The sequence below is a fragment of the Elaeis guineensis genome, chromosome 1 (assembly GCF_000442705.2).
Source record: "Elaeis guineensis isolate ETL-2024a chromosome 1, EG11, whole genome shotgun sequence".
Lineage (NCBI taxonomy): Eukaryota > Viridiplantae > Streptophyta > Magnoliopsida > Arecales > Arecaceae > Elaeis > Elaeis guineensis.
In genome coordinates, this window is record NC_025993.2 from 163,537,949 (window position 1) to 163,558,051 (window position 20,103).

The following is a 20,103-nucleotide window of genomic DNA, read 5'->3' on the forward strand; positions in this document are numbered from 1 at the left end:
TGACTTGACCGTCGGAGGGTCCCCGCCGGAGCCGCCTCCGGTCAGAGTGGACTTCTCGTTTTTGCAGGTGCACGCTTCCCGACGATCGGACGACGAGACGATTGACCGCAACAATAGGTAATTGAAATAGTCATCATATTGTCATTCCTACCTTCATATATGAGTTAGCTTGTCGCATTGGTCTACATAAAAATGCAAGTTAGACTAGGTTACAATTCTAACTTCAATCATTCAAGTTTTTAATTGATAAGTGAGCTTGATTTAATTCATTTACTTAGTGAGTTAGTCCCTCAAGTTTTTACTGGATCTAAATTTGATGAGTTAAAACAACTTTTACATACACTTTTTTCTTATCTCATGCTTACATTTCTTGGGAAAAGATATATGACCATATTTACTCTCTTACAATTTAGGTTATACATCTGAATTTTTATTTTTTTATTAAAAAAACAAATTCTCTTATATGATTTCTACATAATTTTATCATTATAAGTTATTTACTTTAGTTTTATTTATTTTTCAATAGTTTTATTCATTGCACTATCAATATTCTCCCGAAAACGTGAAACGGGGTACGAAAGTTCATCTTTAATTATTTGCCGAAATTTAAAAGCTTAAAATAATTGATTTTTGCTTAAGTTTATGGGATCTTAGCGTGCATTAATTTTACATATCATATACATGCAATGTACATTTGCAAAACACAACTTTCTACCAAAAATAATTATGGATATTATAATTGTTATCAGCTATAAATTTGCCCAAATCAAGGAATGTTAATGACGGGTATTGGCGATGTCATGGTTTCTTTTCAAGCAGTCTGTTCTGTCAAGGACGTGGAGAGTAATAAAAGAAGTGCCAGGGGGTTACATTTAAAAAAGGGGCAAACGAAGAGTAGGAAAAAAAAAAAAACTAGACAAGACAAGGAAAGGAGATAAAATCTCAAAACCTCCAAAACCCTGACGGCCAGATCTCATTTCAACATCGATTTCCCTCTCCTCGAATCCCCCGGTCCTCCAATGGCTGCTTCTCCTTCGCTTCAGCTCTCGAATCCAACCCATCTGGCCTCTCCTTCTTCTCTCCCACTTGCGCCCTCCCCGCGTGGGCTCTCTGCGGTGGGCCGGAGGAGGGCCTCCCTTTGGCGAGGGGGATCCACCGTGCGGTGCTCCTACTCCTCCTTCGCCCCAGTGGACTCGGCTAGGATTAAGGTGGTCGGCGTTGGAGGGGGCGGGAACAATGCCGTCAATCGCATGATTGGTAGTGGACTGCAGGTCTGGCTTCTAAAGGGAGCTCTTTTTCCCCCTTTTTCTGCGCTGTTCTCTTTCAAGATGAGATCTCCTTCAAGTTTTTTTTTTTTTTTTTTTTTTTTTTTTTATTTCCTTGATACTTCATGGCGTTGTTTTTTTTCTTTTTTCAAAATGTGTTTTTTTGCTCAAGTTCTTGGGGGTGTTTCGGGCTTTTCTTGCCTTCAAAAGGTATTTGATTGTTTTATCTTATACTTGTTCTCATCAAATAATAGAAGTCGTCTGTCGAAACATCGTGTTATTTTTGTGAATCTTGATTTTGAAATGAGGTTTTGTTCAGGTTTTTGAGAGTTTTTCCTTGCTATTCTTGCCTTAAAAATGCAGGAAATTGTTTTTATGGGTCTGACATTGTATGCTACGACACTCTGAATCAGTATATTCATGTTATCATGAAGCAATAATAACGTATTCCTTACATGAACTGTATAATACATTATTAAATAAACAAATTTGTCGGTGCTGATTAAGTCATATATGATGTTACTTGGTCAAGTTTCATTTTGAATTGAGTTCAAAGTAGGTTATGTTAAAGGCATAGGGATTTAAATTGTATGTATATGGTCTAATTTTGGACACAAACGTTTTCATGAGTCAATGAAAATTTCATCCGAAATTCAAATACAATGCATGAAATGACTACGAATACCCTTTAAGTCATAAATGATACAATCAGCAGTTAGTTTTGTATGTTATTTATGAAATCCAAGTTGACATGCCTTGAGTTATTGTAACAGATAGTCTAACCAATCAATTGGATCCACATCCTCGACTAGTATGAGACTTTAGAATTGCTACCAGTTTGGTTTCCATTCCAAAATTTAATCCTGGCATTGGTAATTGCCCTTGATATATTTCCTTTTAAAGCCAAGGGAAATAGAGGATTGAAACAAGCATCTCAGTTTCTTGGCTTTTTCCCAAGATGTTCTGTGCTTGAATTTCTAAAAAGTTTGTAGAACTGAAATATATACTGGAAGTGTGTGTTTGTGTTATGTTGTTGTTGTTTCGTCATGATTGCTATTTGGGACAAAGGAATTGTAGTGGGCAAGTTGTTTTTCGAATAAATTTTTATTGTTTGTCTTTTATTTCTTTATTTGCTCTGGTACATTAGCTTTCTAGTCTTGTAAATTTCCTCCTTTCTATTGGTTATTGACTGATAAAATTCAAATGCCCATAATGTTGCCCAATTTTGACAAATCTAGAAATTTCTTATTTTTTCCTGGGGGAAAAGGATAGGAGAACCCTTTAATTCTTAAAAAGGAAGACAAGTAAAAGAATTTCAACTTACAAATTAAAAGAGGAAAGAGAAAATGAAAACAAATTCAAAAAAAAAAAAAGTTGGAGCCTTCATAAATCCCTTAGCTTTCAATTTGGCTTGTCTATATTGCCTTTTTTGTTTCCTCTTTGTTCCAAAACAAAATGGGGCCATCAGTCTAATCAAACAAACTTGGCTATTCGTCTCTAATCCACAGCCTTCACATCAGAAAATACTAGTGGCACAAAGAAGGGTCTGCTTTAATTCTTCTCTTTTGATATGAAGTTGGGTGGTTTTAGAATTTTGGTTATTGTGTTTCCACATGCAACCCCTTAGGTGTGCTTAATCTTTAATCTCCTCTTGGAACAACATGAGCAACAGCTTGTTAATCCAACATGTGGTGTGTGATAGAATAATTTGATTTATTTGACACTAGATGCTGTGGTAATTTCTATGATTAATTGTTGTATCGGGCAGAACCAAAACTCTTGCTAGTAATAGCTAGGTTAGCCTATTCCTTCATCTGTTCTTACCCATCTTCTTGTGCAATATAATTGTGCTTTTACTGATATTAATAGGTCATTCTGATTTCCTGTGTGTAAATCTCAGTAAACATCCTCTTTTGAATTGCATTCTTTCATACATACATGCATGCACGCATATGGAACCTTCATTACGATTTAGGTTATATAATCAATTTTTGAAGACTTTCATAGTTAATGATGTTCCTACCATCGTTGTTTAGACTAAAGGACTGAGTTTTTTCCAGTACTCAAGGGAATCTTTTGTTGTACTACTTCTGTTTTCCCATGTTCACAACTTACTGTCATGTCGGTTTAGCTAATTCAAACAACCTCTTTGTCTACAATTTTGTTCATCATTCTAACTGTTGCATCCTCCTGCTTTTGAGTTACTATTGGTGAACCAGGCAGCATGGAGACTATGTAAAATTTATTTGCTTTATAGATAGTTAGCAATTAATTTAGGATTTTTTCATATAATTTATGGTTTTAAGCATCATATATTCTGAAAATTACTTTTCTATTTACAGTTATATATTGTTTAAAATTATGTGCTGTATATACTATGTAAAATATAACTGCCTATCAGACAGGGCCAACTTTGAGTATTTTTTTTAAGGGTCTATCTTTTCACAGCAGAGCTAATATTTCTCAGTTTTCTATCATAACTGTTTGGTTAAATATGCCTATATTTCAACAATTATGACAACATTTGGAATAACACTGTTGTAAACTTGTGATTCTTGATGCTTCTATTCATATATCTATTGTCTTATATGACAATTGCGTTTAGCTTAATCATAGAATACTCATATCAATTTTGTGCAATGTTAGGGAGTTGAATTTTATGCAATAAACACCGATGCCCAGGCTCTATTACATTCACAAGCAAAGAATCCGCTACAAATTGGAGAGCTTTTGACTCGTGGTTTAGGTTAGGCACTCTACCCTATTTTCAAACTACAGTAGAGAAGTAATTGCACCTACCATATTCATATATGCTGCAATATAAAATTATGATCTTTAAATGTGTTGTATGGGATTTAAATTTTTATGAGTCCTATTTAATAATGCATTTACCTCGACTTGCTAGAGCATGTTATAATCTTTATCTAAAACAGAACAGTCATCTATCCACTATTCACTATCAGTTGCCAACCATCATTAACAGACCAATCAAGTGAATTTAAGTAGTTAGATTGAAGGAACAAATTCTAATGCTTCTTTAATTAATAAAAGTCATACACCTTTTTTGAGTATCACACTGTCACTAGATTTATTTTTCTCAATAAGGCTAAGCATAGGTCGGGTTCGGTCGGGTTGAGAGAAAAATTTTATCTGACCGAACCCAATCAGGTTGAAGAAAATTCAATCCGCTACCGACCATTTATCATATATAAACCGTTTGAAACCAAAGTGAACGGTTTGTAGCGGGTTCGAGTGGGTTGTATCGGTTTGGACTTCAATATTGACCCAATATTGATTTTAAGTCCAATATTGGCTCACTTAAGCTTATTTGCTTTTTTTTTTTTGTCAATTTAATGCAAAAAAGGTGTAAACCTTATAAGTTATAAATTTTGGACTTATTTTTGAACTTGTACAAAACAAAACAGAAAAAGAGAAGATTTATTCATCTGAAAGTAACTACATCTGAAAGCTTTCACTTTAGAATTGTCCCAAATTGATGTGTTTCCATCAACATTCAACATATCCAAATAGGTGGCGCGGTGTTTTTTAGAATGAAGTATTGAAGTTTAAACGATGCTGTCCTAAAATGAAAGTGAATTTGTGAAATACTACATCGGTTGGATTTGATTTCATACGGTTTAAAATTGTAGGAACCGAACTCGATCGTAAATAATCGATTTTTTACAAATCCCAATCCGATTCCACTCGATTTATGTCGTTCAACCGACCAAAACCGATGTTTATTGGGTCAGATTGGGTGGGTTTTTTCGGGTTTCGGTTATTTGCTCAGTCCTATTTCTCAAAAGTGCAGGTACTGGAGGAAATCCTCTTCTAGGAGAGCAAGCTGCTGAGGAATCTAAAGAAGTTATTGCCAATGCTCTCAAGGACTCAGACCTCGTTTTCATAACAGCCGGTATGGGTGGAGGCACAGGATCTGGTGCCGCTCCAGTTGTTGCCCAGATATCGAAGGAAGCTGGTTATCTGACTGTTGGTGTGGTCACTTATCCATTCAGCTTTGAAGGGCGGAAACGTTCCTTACAGGCAAGTCTCAGAATATTTTTTTCACCTTGTACATGCTGTGTAACCTTTGTGAACATTTCCTTGGATTTGAGACTTTCTTCATTCATATTTATCATTTTTTGGAGAGTGGTTGAGTATCTTTTGTCTTTTCTGAATATCACTAGGTTGCCCTTTTCGTCTAATTCCCAGCTGTCAAATGAATCCTTCAGTTATGTTTATTCATGCTAGTGTGATATCAAGAGACTGAATGAGTTTTCCAAAAGCTGTGGATTATAGGCTGTGGATTATATGCTTATCTACATAGACTGATGCAAGCAAAATTGAGTGTCCTGAACAATTTACTGAAAGGTGAATATACTGAGAAAAATTCTTCAAGCATTTCGATAAAAGACATGTGCCATCAGAAAGCCCTCATATGGTGCCAGAATGGATTACTTCTATCCAGCTGTTACTGTGCATCATTTTATTTCATGGAGAGCAGAATCTGCCTTTGGATGATTGATTGCAGAGTTTTTTATCCTTTGCAGGTCCCTTAAGTTGAGTCCGCACTATGTTTGTGTTAGGATGTGATATGCTTGAATGCAATGCCTTGATTAATTTTTGGTCAAACAGTACATTCTGACTGCATGATTTTGGTGTAAAAAATATGTTCTATTTCCCCATATAGAACTTCTATGGTGCTAATTTTGGCATCTTATAGTAGATGTGCTTTATGATTTATGGATTAACTTATTGTAACAAATACTACTCTACATTACACCCTGCTGCTATGACGTATGGACCTCAAGTTGCTGTCCTCCAATCTCTCTGCTAAACATACTTCGGTGAGTATCGAAAGCCTTAGATTTCTGCTTTCTCCATTTGCAGGCACTGGAGGCTATTGAGAAGTTACAAAAGAGCGTTGATACTCTTATAATAATTCCAAATGATCGCTTGTTGGATGTTGTCGATGAACATACACCTCTTCAGGATGCATTTCTTCTTGCTGATGATGTTTTACGACAAGGGGTGCAAGGGATATCTGACATCATAACAGTGAGTGGTGATTGGCAGCAACCTTTGGGTGGGGGAGGGGGCTGTTTATTGATCAGTGATGGAGCAATTATATACTACCACTCACGTAAATATTGATTTTGAAATTATTTTCAAAAAATTGCAGATTCCTGGACTTGTAAATGTTGATTTTGCTGATGTGAAAGCTGTCATGAAGAACTCTGGAACTGCCATGCTTGGTGTTGGTGTTTCTTCTAGTAAAAATAGGGCACAAGAAGCTGCTGAACAAGCAACCCTTGCCCCCCTAATTGGGTCATCAATTGAATCTGCTACCGGGGTTGTGTACAATATAACTGGGGGAAAGGATATAACCTTGCAAGAAGTAAACAGAGTGTCACAGGTGCTTCATATCTCACTTCACCTAAACATGAACCTTTCTTCATAGTGTGTACAGAAGTTAGTAGATTTCTCTTTCATGATTCCAGCATTTCAATTACTTTCCATGTTTGATGCTGAAAACAGATTGTTGGTCCATACTCAGATTGCACATTATGCCTGTTTATGCATGCTTTGACCAATTAAAAAGATAAGGTTCAGTTTCACATACCTAGAAATTAAGCAACAATGCTTGCTATTTCAATGATTTTATATTTTCTAAGTATACTAATAGAAGAGTGGATTCCCAATTATAAAAACCTTAAATTTGATTTTTGTCCCCTTTTTAACATAATTATGCACAATCGCAGACGTACCTGTGCATGAATGCAATGATACATTTATATATTCATATATATGTACTGGTGGAAGAATACATTGTGTTGACAGGTGTCCACACACACACACACACACATTTATGCATGCATGGTTCATGGATGCATGCACATACTTACATAGGTGCCAGACCGTTTCTCTGGAGTTCTATGATATCATGCTATCTCTAAATCTCACAATGTTAGCTTGTCTGTGCAGCCCAAATGAGTATGGTTTGTCTTTCAAACATCTCATATTTATGCTATTTTCACAGGTTGTAACTAGCCTGGCTGATCCTTCTGCAAATATAATATTTGGAGCTGTTGTTGATGACCGTTATACTGGTGAAATCCACGTGACAATAATTGCTACAGGCTTCTCTCAGTCTTTTCAGAAAACCCTCTTGACCAACCCAAAGGCAGCAAAAATTGTTGATGCCCGAGAAAACAAAGGTGGGGCTCTCCCCGTTAACACTGTGACCGACTCATCTCCAGTGCCCTCGATGCCCCGGAAGCTGTTCTTTTGAGTATTTGTCTCTTCGACAACCTTTATTTTGCTGCAGAAGGCAACTAACGTAGTGTTCCAGAACAGTCGGTTGCATCCGACCTCCAATCCATGTATACAGCTTCTCATTTTGTTATGTTCTTTGAGTGTATGTTTTCTGTTTTTATGCTTGAAAGACAGGAAAAAGAACTATTTCGATCCCATGATCTTTTTGAATTTTTCATATTTTTTCCATTTTAATGGTGTAAGTAGTAAATAACAGTCTAACTGGAGCTGGATTATAGGTATGGTTTTTGCTACTAGTTTACTTCACAACAATTTGCGGTGCGAGTGCTCGACTTTCCTATTAGCTGGATGGATGTAGGCCCACCTTGGTTGAGAAATCTAACTAGTGTGTAGACCAGCGCATGATGCATTTTTGTCCGATTCAATCAATTATGACATTCCTTCTTCTCTGCTTAACGATAAGCGTCTGCCATAGAAAGACGGACGTTAGGAATTTGGAAGCTCAGAGTAATAACCTAATGGTTGATCTGTCATGAAGGACACTGAGCTCTAACAGGATTCATGAATTAGAGATGTTGTAATGTACTCTTTCCCATAACTTCTCATACTAGATTGGGTTGGGGGTGAAATTTGGCCATCCAATGCTATTCCAGAAAATAAGCTACCATGAATCCAAAGCATACTGGTAATGGAAGATCTGGTTTCAAAACAAAAAAAAAAAAAAAAAAAAGAAAAATTCTTTTAAAAAAAAAAGAAAGAATGGGAAGCATGCTGCTTTGTGAGCAAACTATAACATCAATTGGATTCCGCATTAATATTTGGTACTCAGAATAAACATTTTACCTAAACCAACTAGGTTTGGCCTGAGCATATGTAGCTGCTGCTTTAACGTCATTAATTTTTGCTGTGGAGCTCTGGGATCTGAAGTGCCTTGGGTAATGCTATGGCAATTTTCAACATCAATCGCTGTAACGTAAAGGGGCAGGAAAGTTCATCCTTCTCAGAGACAACTCCAGACGGTATCAGAACAGTTGGGTCATCTGCGAGGGGGTCATCCATCAACTTCAAGCCCGTTGGGTGACAGGCTTGTGACATTAAGAGATGGCTTCCCGCTTTGGTAAGTTTTGGGTGCCCGGGAGATCACAGGCAGGGCATGGCACCGATTTGCAGGGAGCACCATCCATAAAATAGGGTTTTTACTAAACATAAGCCACTGCTGATGAATCTCAAATTCCTTCAAAAGTAAGCTCAAAGTAGAATCTTAGCTCCACTCTGTAGAGGACCCAAACTGTCCTCTGGATTTGATGTCCTGGTGTGAATGGTGAGAAAAGTTCATCATCTTCCAGGGTCAAATCCAGTCCAGACATTGATGACCTACAAGAACCAGTCAGGCTAAATGGTAAAACAAGCTGAACTAAAGCAGACTCACTGCTGCCGTACTAGGCTGCCTTTTTGTTTTTCTTTACCACCGTCTTTGGAATCAAGCACACTCACAGGACCAGGGAGTGAACATTATCACCAATCTGCCTACAGACAATATAATTAGTATATGTGCGCTTCCCGACACTGAACAAAGTGTGAATCATACCATGAACCTAATAAATTGTGATCTCTGATATTGTCCAATGATACAACTGGGATACAAACTCCAAGTCAGACAATATGCACTTAGGAAACAGCAGGAACACCTTCCAGCCTGAGCCATATCTTTTTCACATTAAGTCACATATAACCTGAATATTGTTTCCTGGCTACAACTCCTATGACGTCAGCTACTTGGTTCGAAGCCCTATCAAACTATTGATTACAGAAAGAAAGACATTTCTGGTGGCTGAATGAATGACAATATGCCTTCGCCAAATAACTCGAATAGAGATGCCAAGAGATGCCCTGCATCCAAGTCCTCCTTCCAAGCTTGGGCCAAGACAGTGGATGGCGTTGGAGCTTTGCCGCCGCTTCTTTCCTTTCTGCTTCCACCAGAGATGCTCTCATTGGATAACTGCCCCGTAGAAGAGGATGGCCTGATGCCAGACTCGCTTGGAGTTGGAAACCCATCTGCTGCCACTTGCATGCTGGTTGGCATGGAAATGGGAGGGATTGAACTCACCGGGCCATCAGCCGCAAGTTTTTTGAGGGGTGGCTGCTGCAGCAAGTGACTGGTACTTGCCTTGCGTTTATCTGAATATACAAAGAGCCAAGCATTCACTTAGTTAACAACTTCTAAAACAGATAAACATATATCTCTACAACTTATAAAAGAAAACTGACTGGGTTTCTGCATTATGGCCCACGGGGCAAAGCTATTTTTCAGTTACTGTCTAAAACGTTTCAGCAACTTTCTTCACTTGCCATACAATTTCTTATAGTTCCAAACTAAACTATCCAAAACTGATTGGATTCAGCTAGTCATGGTTCAATGTGTCTTTGTCCATGGATGCCTTTGGAAATGCAACATACTCAAGAAAACAAAAGAACTGCAAAATTCATCAGGCAACAAAATCAGAATGCCATAATGATTTTATTGGAGCATAGTGAGCCACACAAAAAAAAAAAAAAGGCTTTTAAATGAGGTCAACAGGAACAAAAAACCAGACTAAGAACACCTCTATTTTCCAGAGTCAAGCAACTTGTACATTCAGAGGGATGTCATGATCCTCCTCTTAGACTACCTCATTCCCAAAATGGAAGGTAATAAGCAGCCTTGCACAGTTCATTAAATTTTATATCACCTGACTTTAGTGTAAACCCTAGATAAGAGAAGGTTCACTAATAACTGACAGCACATACTTATGCTACAAATATCTTAATTTAAAAGCTTTGCACGCAAATACAAGCATACATCTCGGCATGCAGGTGCACTTATTTTGAGATGCATGCTCTGCATTCCAGATTCTTTTGTTTCTTAAAAAGTTTTCTGCACCATATGATGTAACTAAAATAGTGTAGCCAATTTATATTCCATGATAGCAGGTGCAATTTGTATACCACTATAGCATTATAAATGGTTCAAAACACTTATAAATTATTTGATATTTACCTTTAAGTTCGAGATCTAGTAGAACTAAATAGGGAAAATTACAGTAACACCTTCAACTTTCCTCGAGCACTTACACTCCAAACGTTCTACCCCAAAATTTAGGTTTTGGTTGCAATGTGGCCTAGCCGTCCATATGTGTGAGGATCCATGAACATGTCATGGTCATGTGAGATAAATTTAGACACAAAATTCCCTCAATGCCCTTGTTAGTTGGATTAGAAGAGTTGTGTTTTGACAAAAACAAAAACCTAAGGGTACATTAGTCATTTCACACTCACAGTTAACAACCTTAGAGCTTGGATGGACGTCTAGGCCACATTGCAACCAATTCATAACTTTTGGGGTCTAATTGAAAGAAATGATACATTTGGGGTGTGAGTGCAAATAGCAAGAAGTTGAATGGGTGTCTATGTAATTTTTCCAACTAAATAACAGCATGAACCTAGCTTCCCCCATAATTGTTGATACCTGATGATTATTTTGTTTGCTCTTAGGACATTACCGTTCAAAGCCAAGGCTGTCTTTGTTACTACATTCTCTTTGGGGTTGCCTAAGTATATTTCTCAAGCACATTCATCATCAAACAGCTCCTATAAATAACTTTTCGCCAATACTCTCAGCATCTTTTGCCAAACATATGCCACCTACTTCAGTCAGGTGCTTTTCCAACTACAGTCAACAGCTTAAACAAGGAAAGCCAAAGAGCAGTATGAGGTGTTTACAACACATCTAAACTGATTGCACTAGTAGAGTGAAACTTAAGATAATGAGAATGTGGTGACCGGAATCCTCATCTAAGAACTAGTAAGAAAATGAACTTACTTGGCATTTTAGTTGCAACTCTTCCATTACTCCTCCAAAGTTGACGTGTTGGGGGATGCAGCAAAGAAGGGAACAACTTGACCCGTTCATACAGACATTTACCAGCAGCGCACTAAAAAATGCATTCCAGCAGAAACATTATAGCACCTAGGTCTCCCAGATTTTGACGCATTGTAATATCATTACGACAGAGAAATATAAGTTAATGAAGCAGACCATTAAGGCACCATAGACATGCCAAGCTTCTTTCCTCTTCATCTCATTCTTCTGCTTCTCTAGTTGCATCTCTGGCTCTAAAAGTTGCATATACGTCTCCAGCTGAGGTAGAATAAGAACACGGACCTAGCAAGTTGAAATGCATAAAGTAATTAGATAATGAAAAAAGAACCATGTCACTAGAAAGTCGAACAGAAAATACCACACTGGTTCCCAATGCAGCAAGCCCTTGAATGGCACCATAATGTTGTGTCATTGCTTTAGATGGATCCAGAAAAGCATTGAGAAGAGTTCTAGTCAACCGATATTGAAGATTGTGATACACATGACCAAATCTGCAGAACATATTTGGGACTGAATTAAACTTAGAGCTCAAAGAGATGAAAACAGAGGTTCTCAATACCTGGAAAATATTCAGACATAATTCATTATGACCTAGCTGTTTAAATACAGGTCAAAGAATGATAGAAGCCTAGCAAGGCACCAAAAGTTTCAATTATTTTACAGAAAGGCTGAAGCTGCTGCTTAATAGTACAGGCCTACAAGGGATGCTTAACTATCCCCATCTACTTTCATATAACATTAATAATTAAAACTGCGGCTTCCTAGTAGGACTTGAAGTAGTGTAAAATGAAACTTGATGTTGTGTAAATGACTAGCTGACATGAAGAAAAGTATGCAAAGTAGTAACTCTTCGGTGCGGGTTGTCAAGCTATTGTTGACTCAAAAGGAAGAAAAGGAGGTTGGTTGAGCTATGAAGAAAACTTTGATAAGTTGACCATCATACAACATCATAAAAGTGCAAAGGGCACTCCAACATCCATTCCCTGCAAGCATAGAGATCCAGAGAGGAGTTTGAATGAGTATGCTTGAAAGATTTCTCGTTTCTTTGAGGTATGAAGCCAACAATCAGTGGTCAACATAAGGACATAATTTGTCTTCCAATGGCATCATAACTCAATTGTTCAAGGCTAGTCAGTGCATAGGTTTAAGTTTATGAAGATATTCATCCTCCCAATCTTTTGGCAAAAGTGTCATCTCAAACCTCTATCTACCAGCAAAACATACTGAGAATGCATGATAGATATTCCTCTTGGAACCAACCACAGCAGCAGTCATCAGCAACAGTCCAGCAGCAAGAACAGATCTATCATCTCATCGATGCCTCTTGCCCATATCAAAAGTTAGGAGTTTAATCTTAAGATATTAGTTTCTGACTCTAATAGTTCACTACCAAAGCCAAGTGTTAACCAACTAGTGCAGGCTGTGAGAAAACGGAGGCTGAAAGCAACAACAAGAGGAATAAATCAGTGTGCAAACTATGCTCATGGATTTGAAGGGTCCTCCATCAGCATTTGTTTCATAAAAGCAATATTGTAGAAGTATATAGATCAAGTAATACTTAAAAGAGCCAATACTACAATAAGCATCCCCAAACACCTGCATGCCCCTTTAATACAATATTCCAAAACCTTCTAAAACATTTCTCATTAAGATCAAGAAACCTGTGCAGCCAATAGACTAAAGAAAATCAGCATGACTGAATTACTCATACTTATGCCCAAAGAGGAAACAATTTCCTACTGTGAGTCATTGATGAACCAACTTTCAGAATGAATTCCAGTTGAAAGCCTTCATGACTTGATTTGAAGAAACGTAAAATCACTAATCAAGGAGATCAGGTTTTTACTCCAGCCAGAAACCCACAATAACTATTTCTCCCACATACCGATGACCATGACAGAATACTCGAGTCAGGCATATATAAAGCCTGTCTCCCTAGAGCTGGGTCTCAAAAGTAGTATCCATGTTAAGATGCAAAGATGAAATTTTGCACAGACAGCAGCATTCTCACCTTCTGCACACTGAAGCAACTAAATTGGCAGCAAAGTCTCTTAGTTCCCAGTGGTTATCTGCAATCCTATGCCCCAACCTTTTGGCAACAATGCATGTTATCATCGACGGCATCAACTGATGCAACTGAAGAAGATAAATGATTCTCATTAGACAAACATCAAGATAAGAAATGAAAATATGGTGCATTTTGCAGCAACATGTATTGAATTGGTCAGTTGAGTTGGATCCTGCACGAAAAATATCTCAATTACAAGTGACAGCATAATGTTTTGTGCAAGATAATGTACTGAATTGGTAAGTTGAGTCAGAGCTTTTTTTTCTTTTTCTTTTTTTTGTGCGGGTGGGGGGCTGAATCTCTTCTTTTTCTTTTCTAAAGATAAGGCATCATAAAAATAGTCTTCAACATCAAACGAAATAAATCAAATAATACCATAATGAAAAAACCAATCATATGTGTGTTCATCTGTATGTGAAAAAGCAAACGTAGAAACACATTTTAAAGTTAACAGCAAAGCTTTCACACTCAAGAACTTACATAAGGCTCAATATGAATGTGTGGATTCCGGAGAAGGCTTCGGACAACACGCATCAAAGCAAACAAAAGGGGCAGATCATTTAAACTCCGGGAGATCTACAAGTTGAAAAAAGTATATTAACATGGACAAGATCGAACTCGGTTGTTATATCCAACTGAACAAGAGATCAAACCTCATCTGCAATGAAGTATGAAAAATATGGAACTAGCGGATGAAGCCCCGAATCTGTGGCTAAACTCTCTAAAGCTTCTTTAAAAAGGATTGAATCTGACCTACTTACAATAAGCGCTGTGATTTTATCAAAGTACAGCTGCAAAGAGAAAGAATAAAGATCTTCATTATAAACAGACTTTCAGAGGAGTTACTACATCATTAGTTTTAGATATTATTTTGTACACCTGGATATAAGTGTGAAGCGGGTATCTAATACTTGCATACATTGAATATTTGATACCTATAATTTTAAATATTTGATAAAACCAATGAAATGATTAATATGACCAAAACATCTAGCCATGAGATTTGGGAATATCACCTGAAGTTCTCTTGATAATACATGCTTAACAGGGAGTTTAATATCAACAGGAAGTCCATCTTCTTTGCTGTGCTCCGATCTTTTAATCTCTGATGGGGCTACAATTGCTGAGGAAAAAAAAAAGGAGTATATAAAAGGATAAATATGCAGGTAACATTTAGTATAGATACCCATGAAAAGCAACAACAGCAAACCAAGAACTGGTGAATCAGAAGAGAACAATAGGCAGATATTAGAAGACAATGAAAATGGACAAAGGACTATTCACTTTCATCTCAACAGATATTTGTCATACTTTCAGAATATCAGGACTCAGGTATTTAAATTATAATGAAGGCTTACAATGAAGAAAGAAATGCTCGAGATAGTAACTTATGCATAGTTAGAGACACAAATTCCAGATTATAGAAAAGAGTAACTTGATACAAGACAACTGCAGGGCAGAAAAAAAAAATACACAGCAATAATATAACTTCAGGCAAGGATGCATCACAGGCTACTGAACAATAATTTCAAATGGACAGCATATTCAAAACACCTCGATGAGGTCAACTGCAAAGATTTGCATATTCAGAAAACTATGCCAGATAAGACATACAAAGCTCTCGATGGACTACCTCCAAAGCCATGTTAGCAATCACTATATTTTGGCCTTACATTTCAAAGCCTATGCAGTTGATCCTGTCACAAATGGTAGAGATCATAAAGAACTTTGATGCTTATAAATCTATTTCAAAATCAGCTGATGCTGATGGAGTTCTACCTGTTTGAACTCGACAGTAAATTTGATTTCTTTAAGTTACAAATCAAGGTCAATGTGAGGGCCCATAAGGCTATGCTCATGATTTGCAATAGGGGAGTGTATCAGTCTGTGCTGGGCATACCGGCTTGAATTGATAGCAAACCCATACTCAGTACACCACTTGTACCACAAGGTTTATAATCTCGTACTGGAAACCCCATTGGTGCCCAACCAGTACACCCATACTGAGTGCCGTACGGTACATACCTCAATGGCAACACTCAATACGGTCCGAGATTGCAAACTTACTGCATTAAGTACCATTACAAAGAACTGGACTGTATTGACACTTACCAGTTGGGTACCAGTTCAGGTACCGAAACCAGTACCCCAACCTTAGTTACGCTTCCCTTTCTGTTTTCCAGATTTTCAACCACAAAAAAAAAAAAAAAAAAGGTTCATTACACTTGCATCTTTCCAAAACAGTTAAGTAGTTATGATACTTTTTCATTTTAAAACAGAAGGTATGTCCAGTAAATCAAGATTTATTTATTTTTTTTTTAGAAAAAAAAGAGCCCCTTCCATGTAGCATCATCAGTATGTTACAAAAAGTTCTTCCACATAGCATCATTAGTCTGTTTCTAAGGAACTCCATTAAAGGCTGGTCTATGGCTGCAAGTGAGTCGGGCAGCTGACCCAACTGTATATGAATTTGAAACTCATGGTTGAATATGGCTCCAAATCAAGATTTGAACTCCAATCAATTTGGACATTGATATCTTAGGAATAAACCAACCCGATAAGACCCTAATGAACTCAACTGAACCTCAAATAGTTAGTTTGAGAATATCAGTCTTGTCCTTTGGATGGGGAACTGATTCTGACTGTGTCTTTCTGTAAAAACTAAATGGAACAGATATTAGTCTAAGAAGCCCAAAGCCAAATTACTAATATAGTATATTATGTTCAGGTTATATATATAACAATCTAAGTGCATAAATATGTAATAATACAGTGATATATATATATATATATATACATATATATATGTGATATTTTTTCTATATCTGACCCCTAATAAAACATAAATACTATTTTAAAAATCACTCATATTCTCTTGATTGAGCTGTTGCTCTCTCAGGAACAAAAACAAGAGATGTGGACCTGCAGTGAATGAGTGTGTTAATTAATTTACCTAACAATAGAAAATAACAACTTTAACAAGATGGCATCACAACCTTTCATCAACTCAAACTACCCTACACCACTCCAACCAATCTCCTTCATTCTCTTCTCCACCCACACCCACCCATGACACATCCTTCCCTTTACCTTCCATCCTGTCCTCTCCTTCATCCTCCTTTCTGCCTCCATGGTGCTACGTCCACCATCCAACCTTGTCTCAGTGTCCTGAAGCACCACCTCTCCTCTATACCTTGCCTCACCTTAGCCTCCCCAACCTCCACAGTTTGCCTCACCTCTTCCTTCCTAATCGCTACAGTCATGCCTTGTTGCAGCATCCCTGACCTTGAAGTTCTGCACAAAGTCAACCCTAACACAAGCACGCTTGCACACGCACACACACACACAGTGGTGTGCCCCTTGCACACACCCTGACCATGACTCCTCCCACTTTTGTGTTCAGTTTTTTATGCAGAAACAAATCTTATACCGAACATTTCGAATTTTGTTTAGCATGTCGAACTGGCAATCAGACTATCACTTTCATGGTGTATGCGACATCAAATTTTTAGGCTGCTAGAGTATAAATTTGCTTTTCATATGTAAAAATTTAAACTTCTGAAATAAAATGATTTTTGACTGTTAGTGAGCCTTGAGATGAACGACCATGTGGATCTTTCTCAAGCAAATAGTTTTGGCACTGACCCTCTATTTGATACAAAGGATGGATTGAAGAAAGGATAAATGGAGGAAGGATGGATGGAGGAAAAGATGGATGGATTTTCCATCCATCCTCTCATATGTTTGGTGAACATGGAAGGTTGGATGAAAATGATTTTCTCCTCTGTTTGATATAGGAGGAACGAGAGGAAGGATGGATGATATTTTTATAATATTTTACTAAACTACCCTCTAATAAAAATATTATTATTATCAATTTACAACACTTATTTATACTAAAGAAGTAAACAATTTATAAACTTATAATCTTTATAATCTATAATTATATTAAAAATTATATAAATATCTAATTTAATACATGATGCCATAAATTAATTATTAATAAAGTAATTATATAAATAACTAAATGATTTATAATTTAGTTTAAATAGTTAATTAATATTATACAAATACTTAATTAAAAATAATAAATATAAATAGAGAAATAGAAGATAATCTAATTATTTAATTATAGTTATGAAAATTATATATTAAAATTAAACCAATAACTAAAAAAATTTAATAATATATAATTAATAGTATATATAAAAATATATAAATAATATTAATGAAAAAGTAAAGAAGTATTATATTGTTATCAGAAAAATTAATGAGGGATAATTTTGTCAATATTAAAGTCCATCCTTCAATGCTCCATCCATCCTTTATCCTCCCAATTTGGGAGGATGCAAAATGGTGGGTTAGGGTGGATGGACAATCCATCTTTTTTATTCATTCTTCCTGTAACTTTTTGAATTAAACGGTGGATGGAGGCCATCCATCCTTCCAATCCCATCCATCCATCCTCTCATGACCCCAACCAAACACAGCATAAAAGAAACATGTAGGATCAATTGCATAGGCCACGACCATCAATTAAGGTGAAAATGAAAAGCTGAAAGAATGTAGCCAACAAGATGTGAAGCCACAGATCTTGACAAAATATAAAACCTTGTATGAAGTCAGGGAATTATTTGAATACTTAAGCCTATGCTAGTCCAATATGGTTTGAAAGAAAGAGCTTAGGGGTCAGGCTGTGGTAGTGAACAAGCACCAAAAAAAAAAAGGAAAAAAAATGTGTTGCCAGTAACTTCTAACATTCAAGATAATTAGATATCCTGTGCAAAACAAGACAATATTGTTACTATCATGTGTGACATGAAATCAGACCTTCCACAGGAGCATTTTCTGGAATTGCAGGTTGCACCCCTTCAATAGCTAGCCAGTGAGCCACCACTCCAGTATCCAGTGGTGCTTTAGGTAGAGGTGCATTGATCACCTGATTATAACAGACCAAAAAAAATATACATATGCAGAAGGTAGTTGGAAAGACATCAGGAAAATATCCTTGCTAAGGGTAGTTCTTACATCCTTTAAGTCCACATCTTTGTCATCAATGTAGAATAGATCCTTATGCCCTACAGCCCTTTTAAACCGCAGAGGATCCCCAGATGCAAATCCATAAAGAGGCTGGATGAAGAAAACTGGATTTATAAGCACAAGAAAGTTCATTTGCAAACTAAGGGGCAAAAGTTAACAACATTAAATGAAAGGATACTACCTAATTAGACTGAGATACCAGATTACACATTATAAATCAATTATGCATCTTTGTAAAACAAGAAATTGCAGGTATCAAAAAGAACATTGAACGACAAAAATGCAAATTATGATGCTCCTGAGGAAGAAAAAAAGCGTATACTGTGTAAACACTAGAACCCACATCAGGATTCGACTGCTGAGAGAAAGAAAAATAAGTAACTAAACTATTGACATCCTTCGATTTTCAAAATCCAAAACTGAGCGCCACTATTCACATATTAACCACATTGAACTGAGTTTACATGCAAAGTTATGCAAGAAACTTAACTAAATCGTAAATAATCCTTTAGCTTTCTCAAGCAATGATCCAAATCACAACACCCAGAATCTATAAATACCCTCTCTCTCTCTCTCTCTCTCTCTCTCTCTCTCTCTCTCTCTCTCTCTCTATCTAACTAACTTTGTGCTTGCTTTCAGAAGTAACTCCAAATTTCTAATATGAACCGCATTCCAACTATATCACCAATCAAATAAGAATCAAGCTTTACAACTAACAATTCTAATTCTGGATTTTTATAAGCAGCAAATCTAGGTTTTTCCAGTAGTGCACCAAACAACCAAACCCATGTAATCAAAAACCCTATAAACCCAGTTAAAACCCCAAAATTTCAATCTTTCCAGCAAAATCAAACCGTTCGCCAACCGACAACTCCAACTGAAACTCACCTCCACGTTCCTTAGACTGAGTGCGCTGTCCACATCATCCGCCGTCAAGACCGTCCGCTTCGAGTGGCGCATGCACTTGATCGCCTCCTGAAACGCTCGATTCGAAGAGTCCGCGAACCATGAGCTTTCCAAGAATCAAACGCGAAGCGAAGAACCTCGAGGTTAAGAGAGGGGCGCTCCCGTACCTGCATGATCTCGCGGAGGCGGTACTCGACGTCGGGGGCGAGGGCGAGGGCGACATCGGGGGAGAGGTTGGCGATGCCAATGCTCTGCGCGATGACCTCGATTGTCTCCTTTGGAACGATGCTCATCTCCCTCCCGCCTCTTCTCTCCTTCCTCTCGTCCCAAGGGAGCCCTCTTGAGGGGTGGGGGGCTCCTTTTGCTCCGTTGCTCTTCGAATAGGATTCCCTCCCGCGATGGCAACGCACGGGAGGTGTTCGACCGTATGCCGAGGAAGCGGAAGAGAAGATAATTATCGTAGCAGCCGAGTAGAGCACACCTGGAGCGAAAGAGGTCAGAGCCCAGGTTTGATAACGAGTCGGATCCTGGTTTGTTTTGACTCGGATCCGGGCGAGCTGCGTTTGATTTTATGATTTGGATCTAAATCTTATTTCCTTGACGGGTCGGGTTTGGATCTAGAGTCCGGGTTG

General features: G+C 37.5%; 2 protein-coding genes across 2 annotated transcripts; one reads left to right on the forward strand and one right to left on the reverse strand.

The window, feature by feature from the left end:
- The first annotated feature begins 910 nt into the window (after positions 1-910).
- LOC105039497 (cell division protein FtsZ homolog 1, chloroplastic) lies at positions 911-7,733 on the forward strand. Its single transcript, XM_010915665.3, has 6 exons — positions 911-1,271; positions 3,912-4,011; positions 5,077-5,306; positions 6,153-6,320; positions 6,445-6,678; positions 7,303-7,733. Exons 1-6 carry the CDS (start codon positions 1,020-1,022, stop codon positions 7,552-7,554), a joined length of 1,236 nt encoding a protein of 411 aa, XP_010913967.1. The 5' UTR covers positions 911-1,019; the 3' UTR covers positions 7,555-7,733.
- Positions 7,734-9,123: 1,390 nt separating this feature from the next.
- LOC105039498 (transcription initiation factor TFIID subunit 6) lies at positions 9,124-19,948 on the reverse strand. Its single transcript, XM_010915666.4, has 12 exons — positions 19,639-19,948; positions 19,454-19,540; positions 18,554-18,655; positions 18,356-18,464; positions 14,542-14,648; positions 14,179-14,316; positions 14,006-14,101; positions 13,469-13,593; positions 11,816-11,948; positions 11,614-11,739; positions 11,398-11,509; positions 9,124-9,716 (listed from the first exon to the last, which is right to left on the reverse strand). The coding sequence occupies exons 1-12, from the start codon at positions 19,762-19,764 to the stop codon at positions 9,343-9,345; spliced, it is 1,635 nt and encodes a 544-aa protein (XP_010913968.1). The 5' UTR covers positions 19,765-19,948; the 3' UTR covers positions 9,124-9,342.
- Between the last annotated feature and the right edge of the window lie 155 nt (positions 19,949-20,103).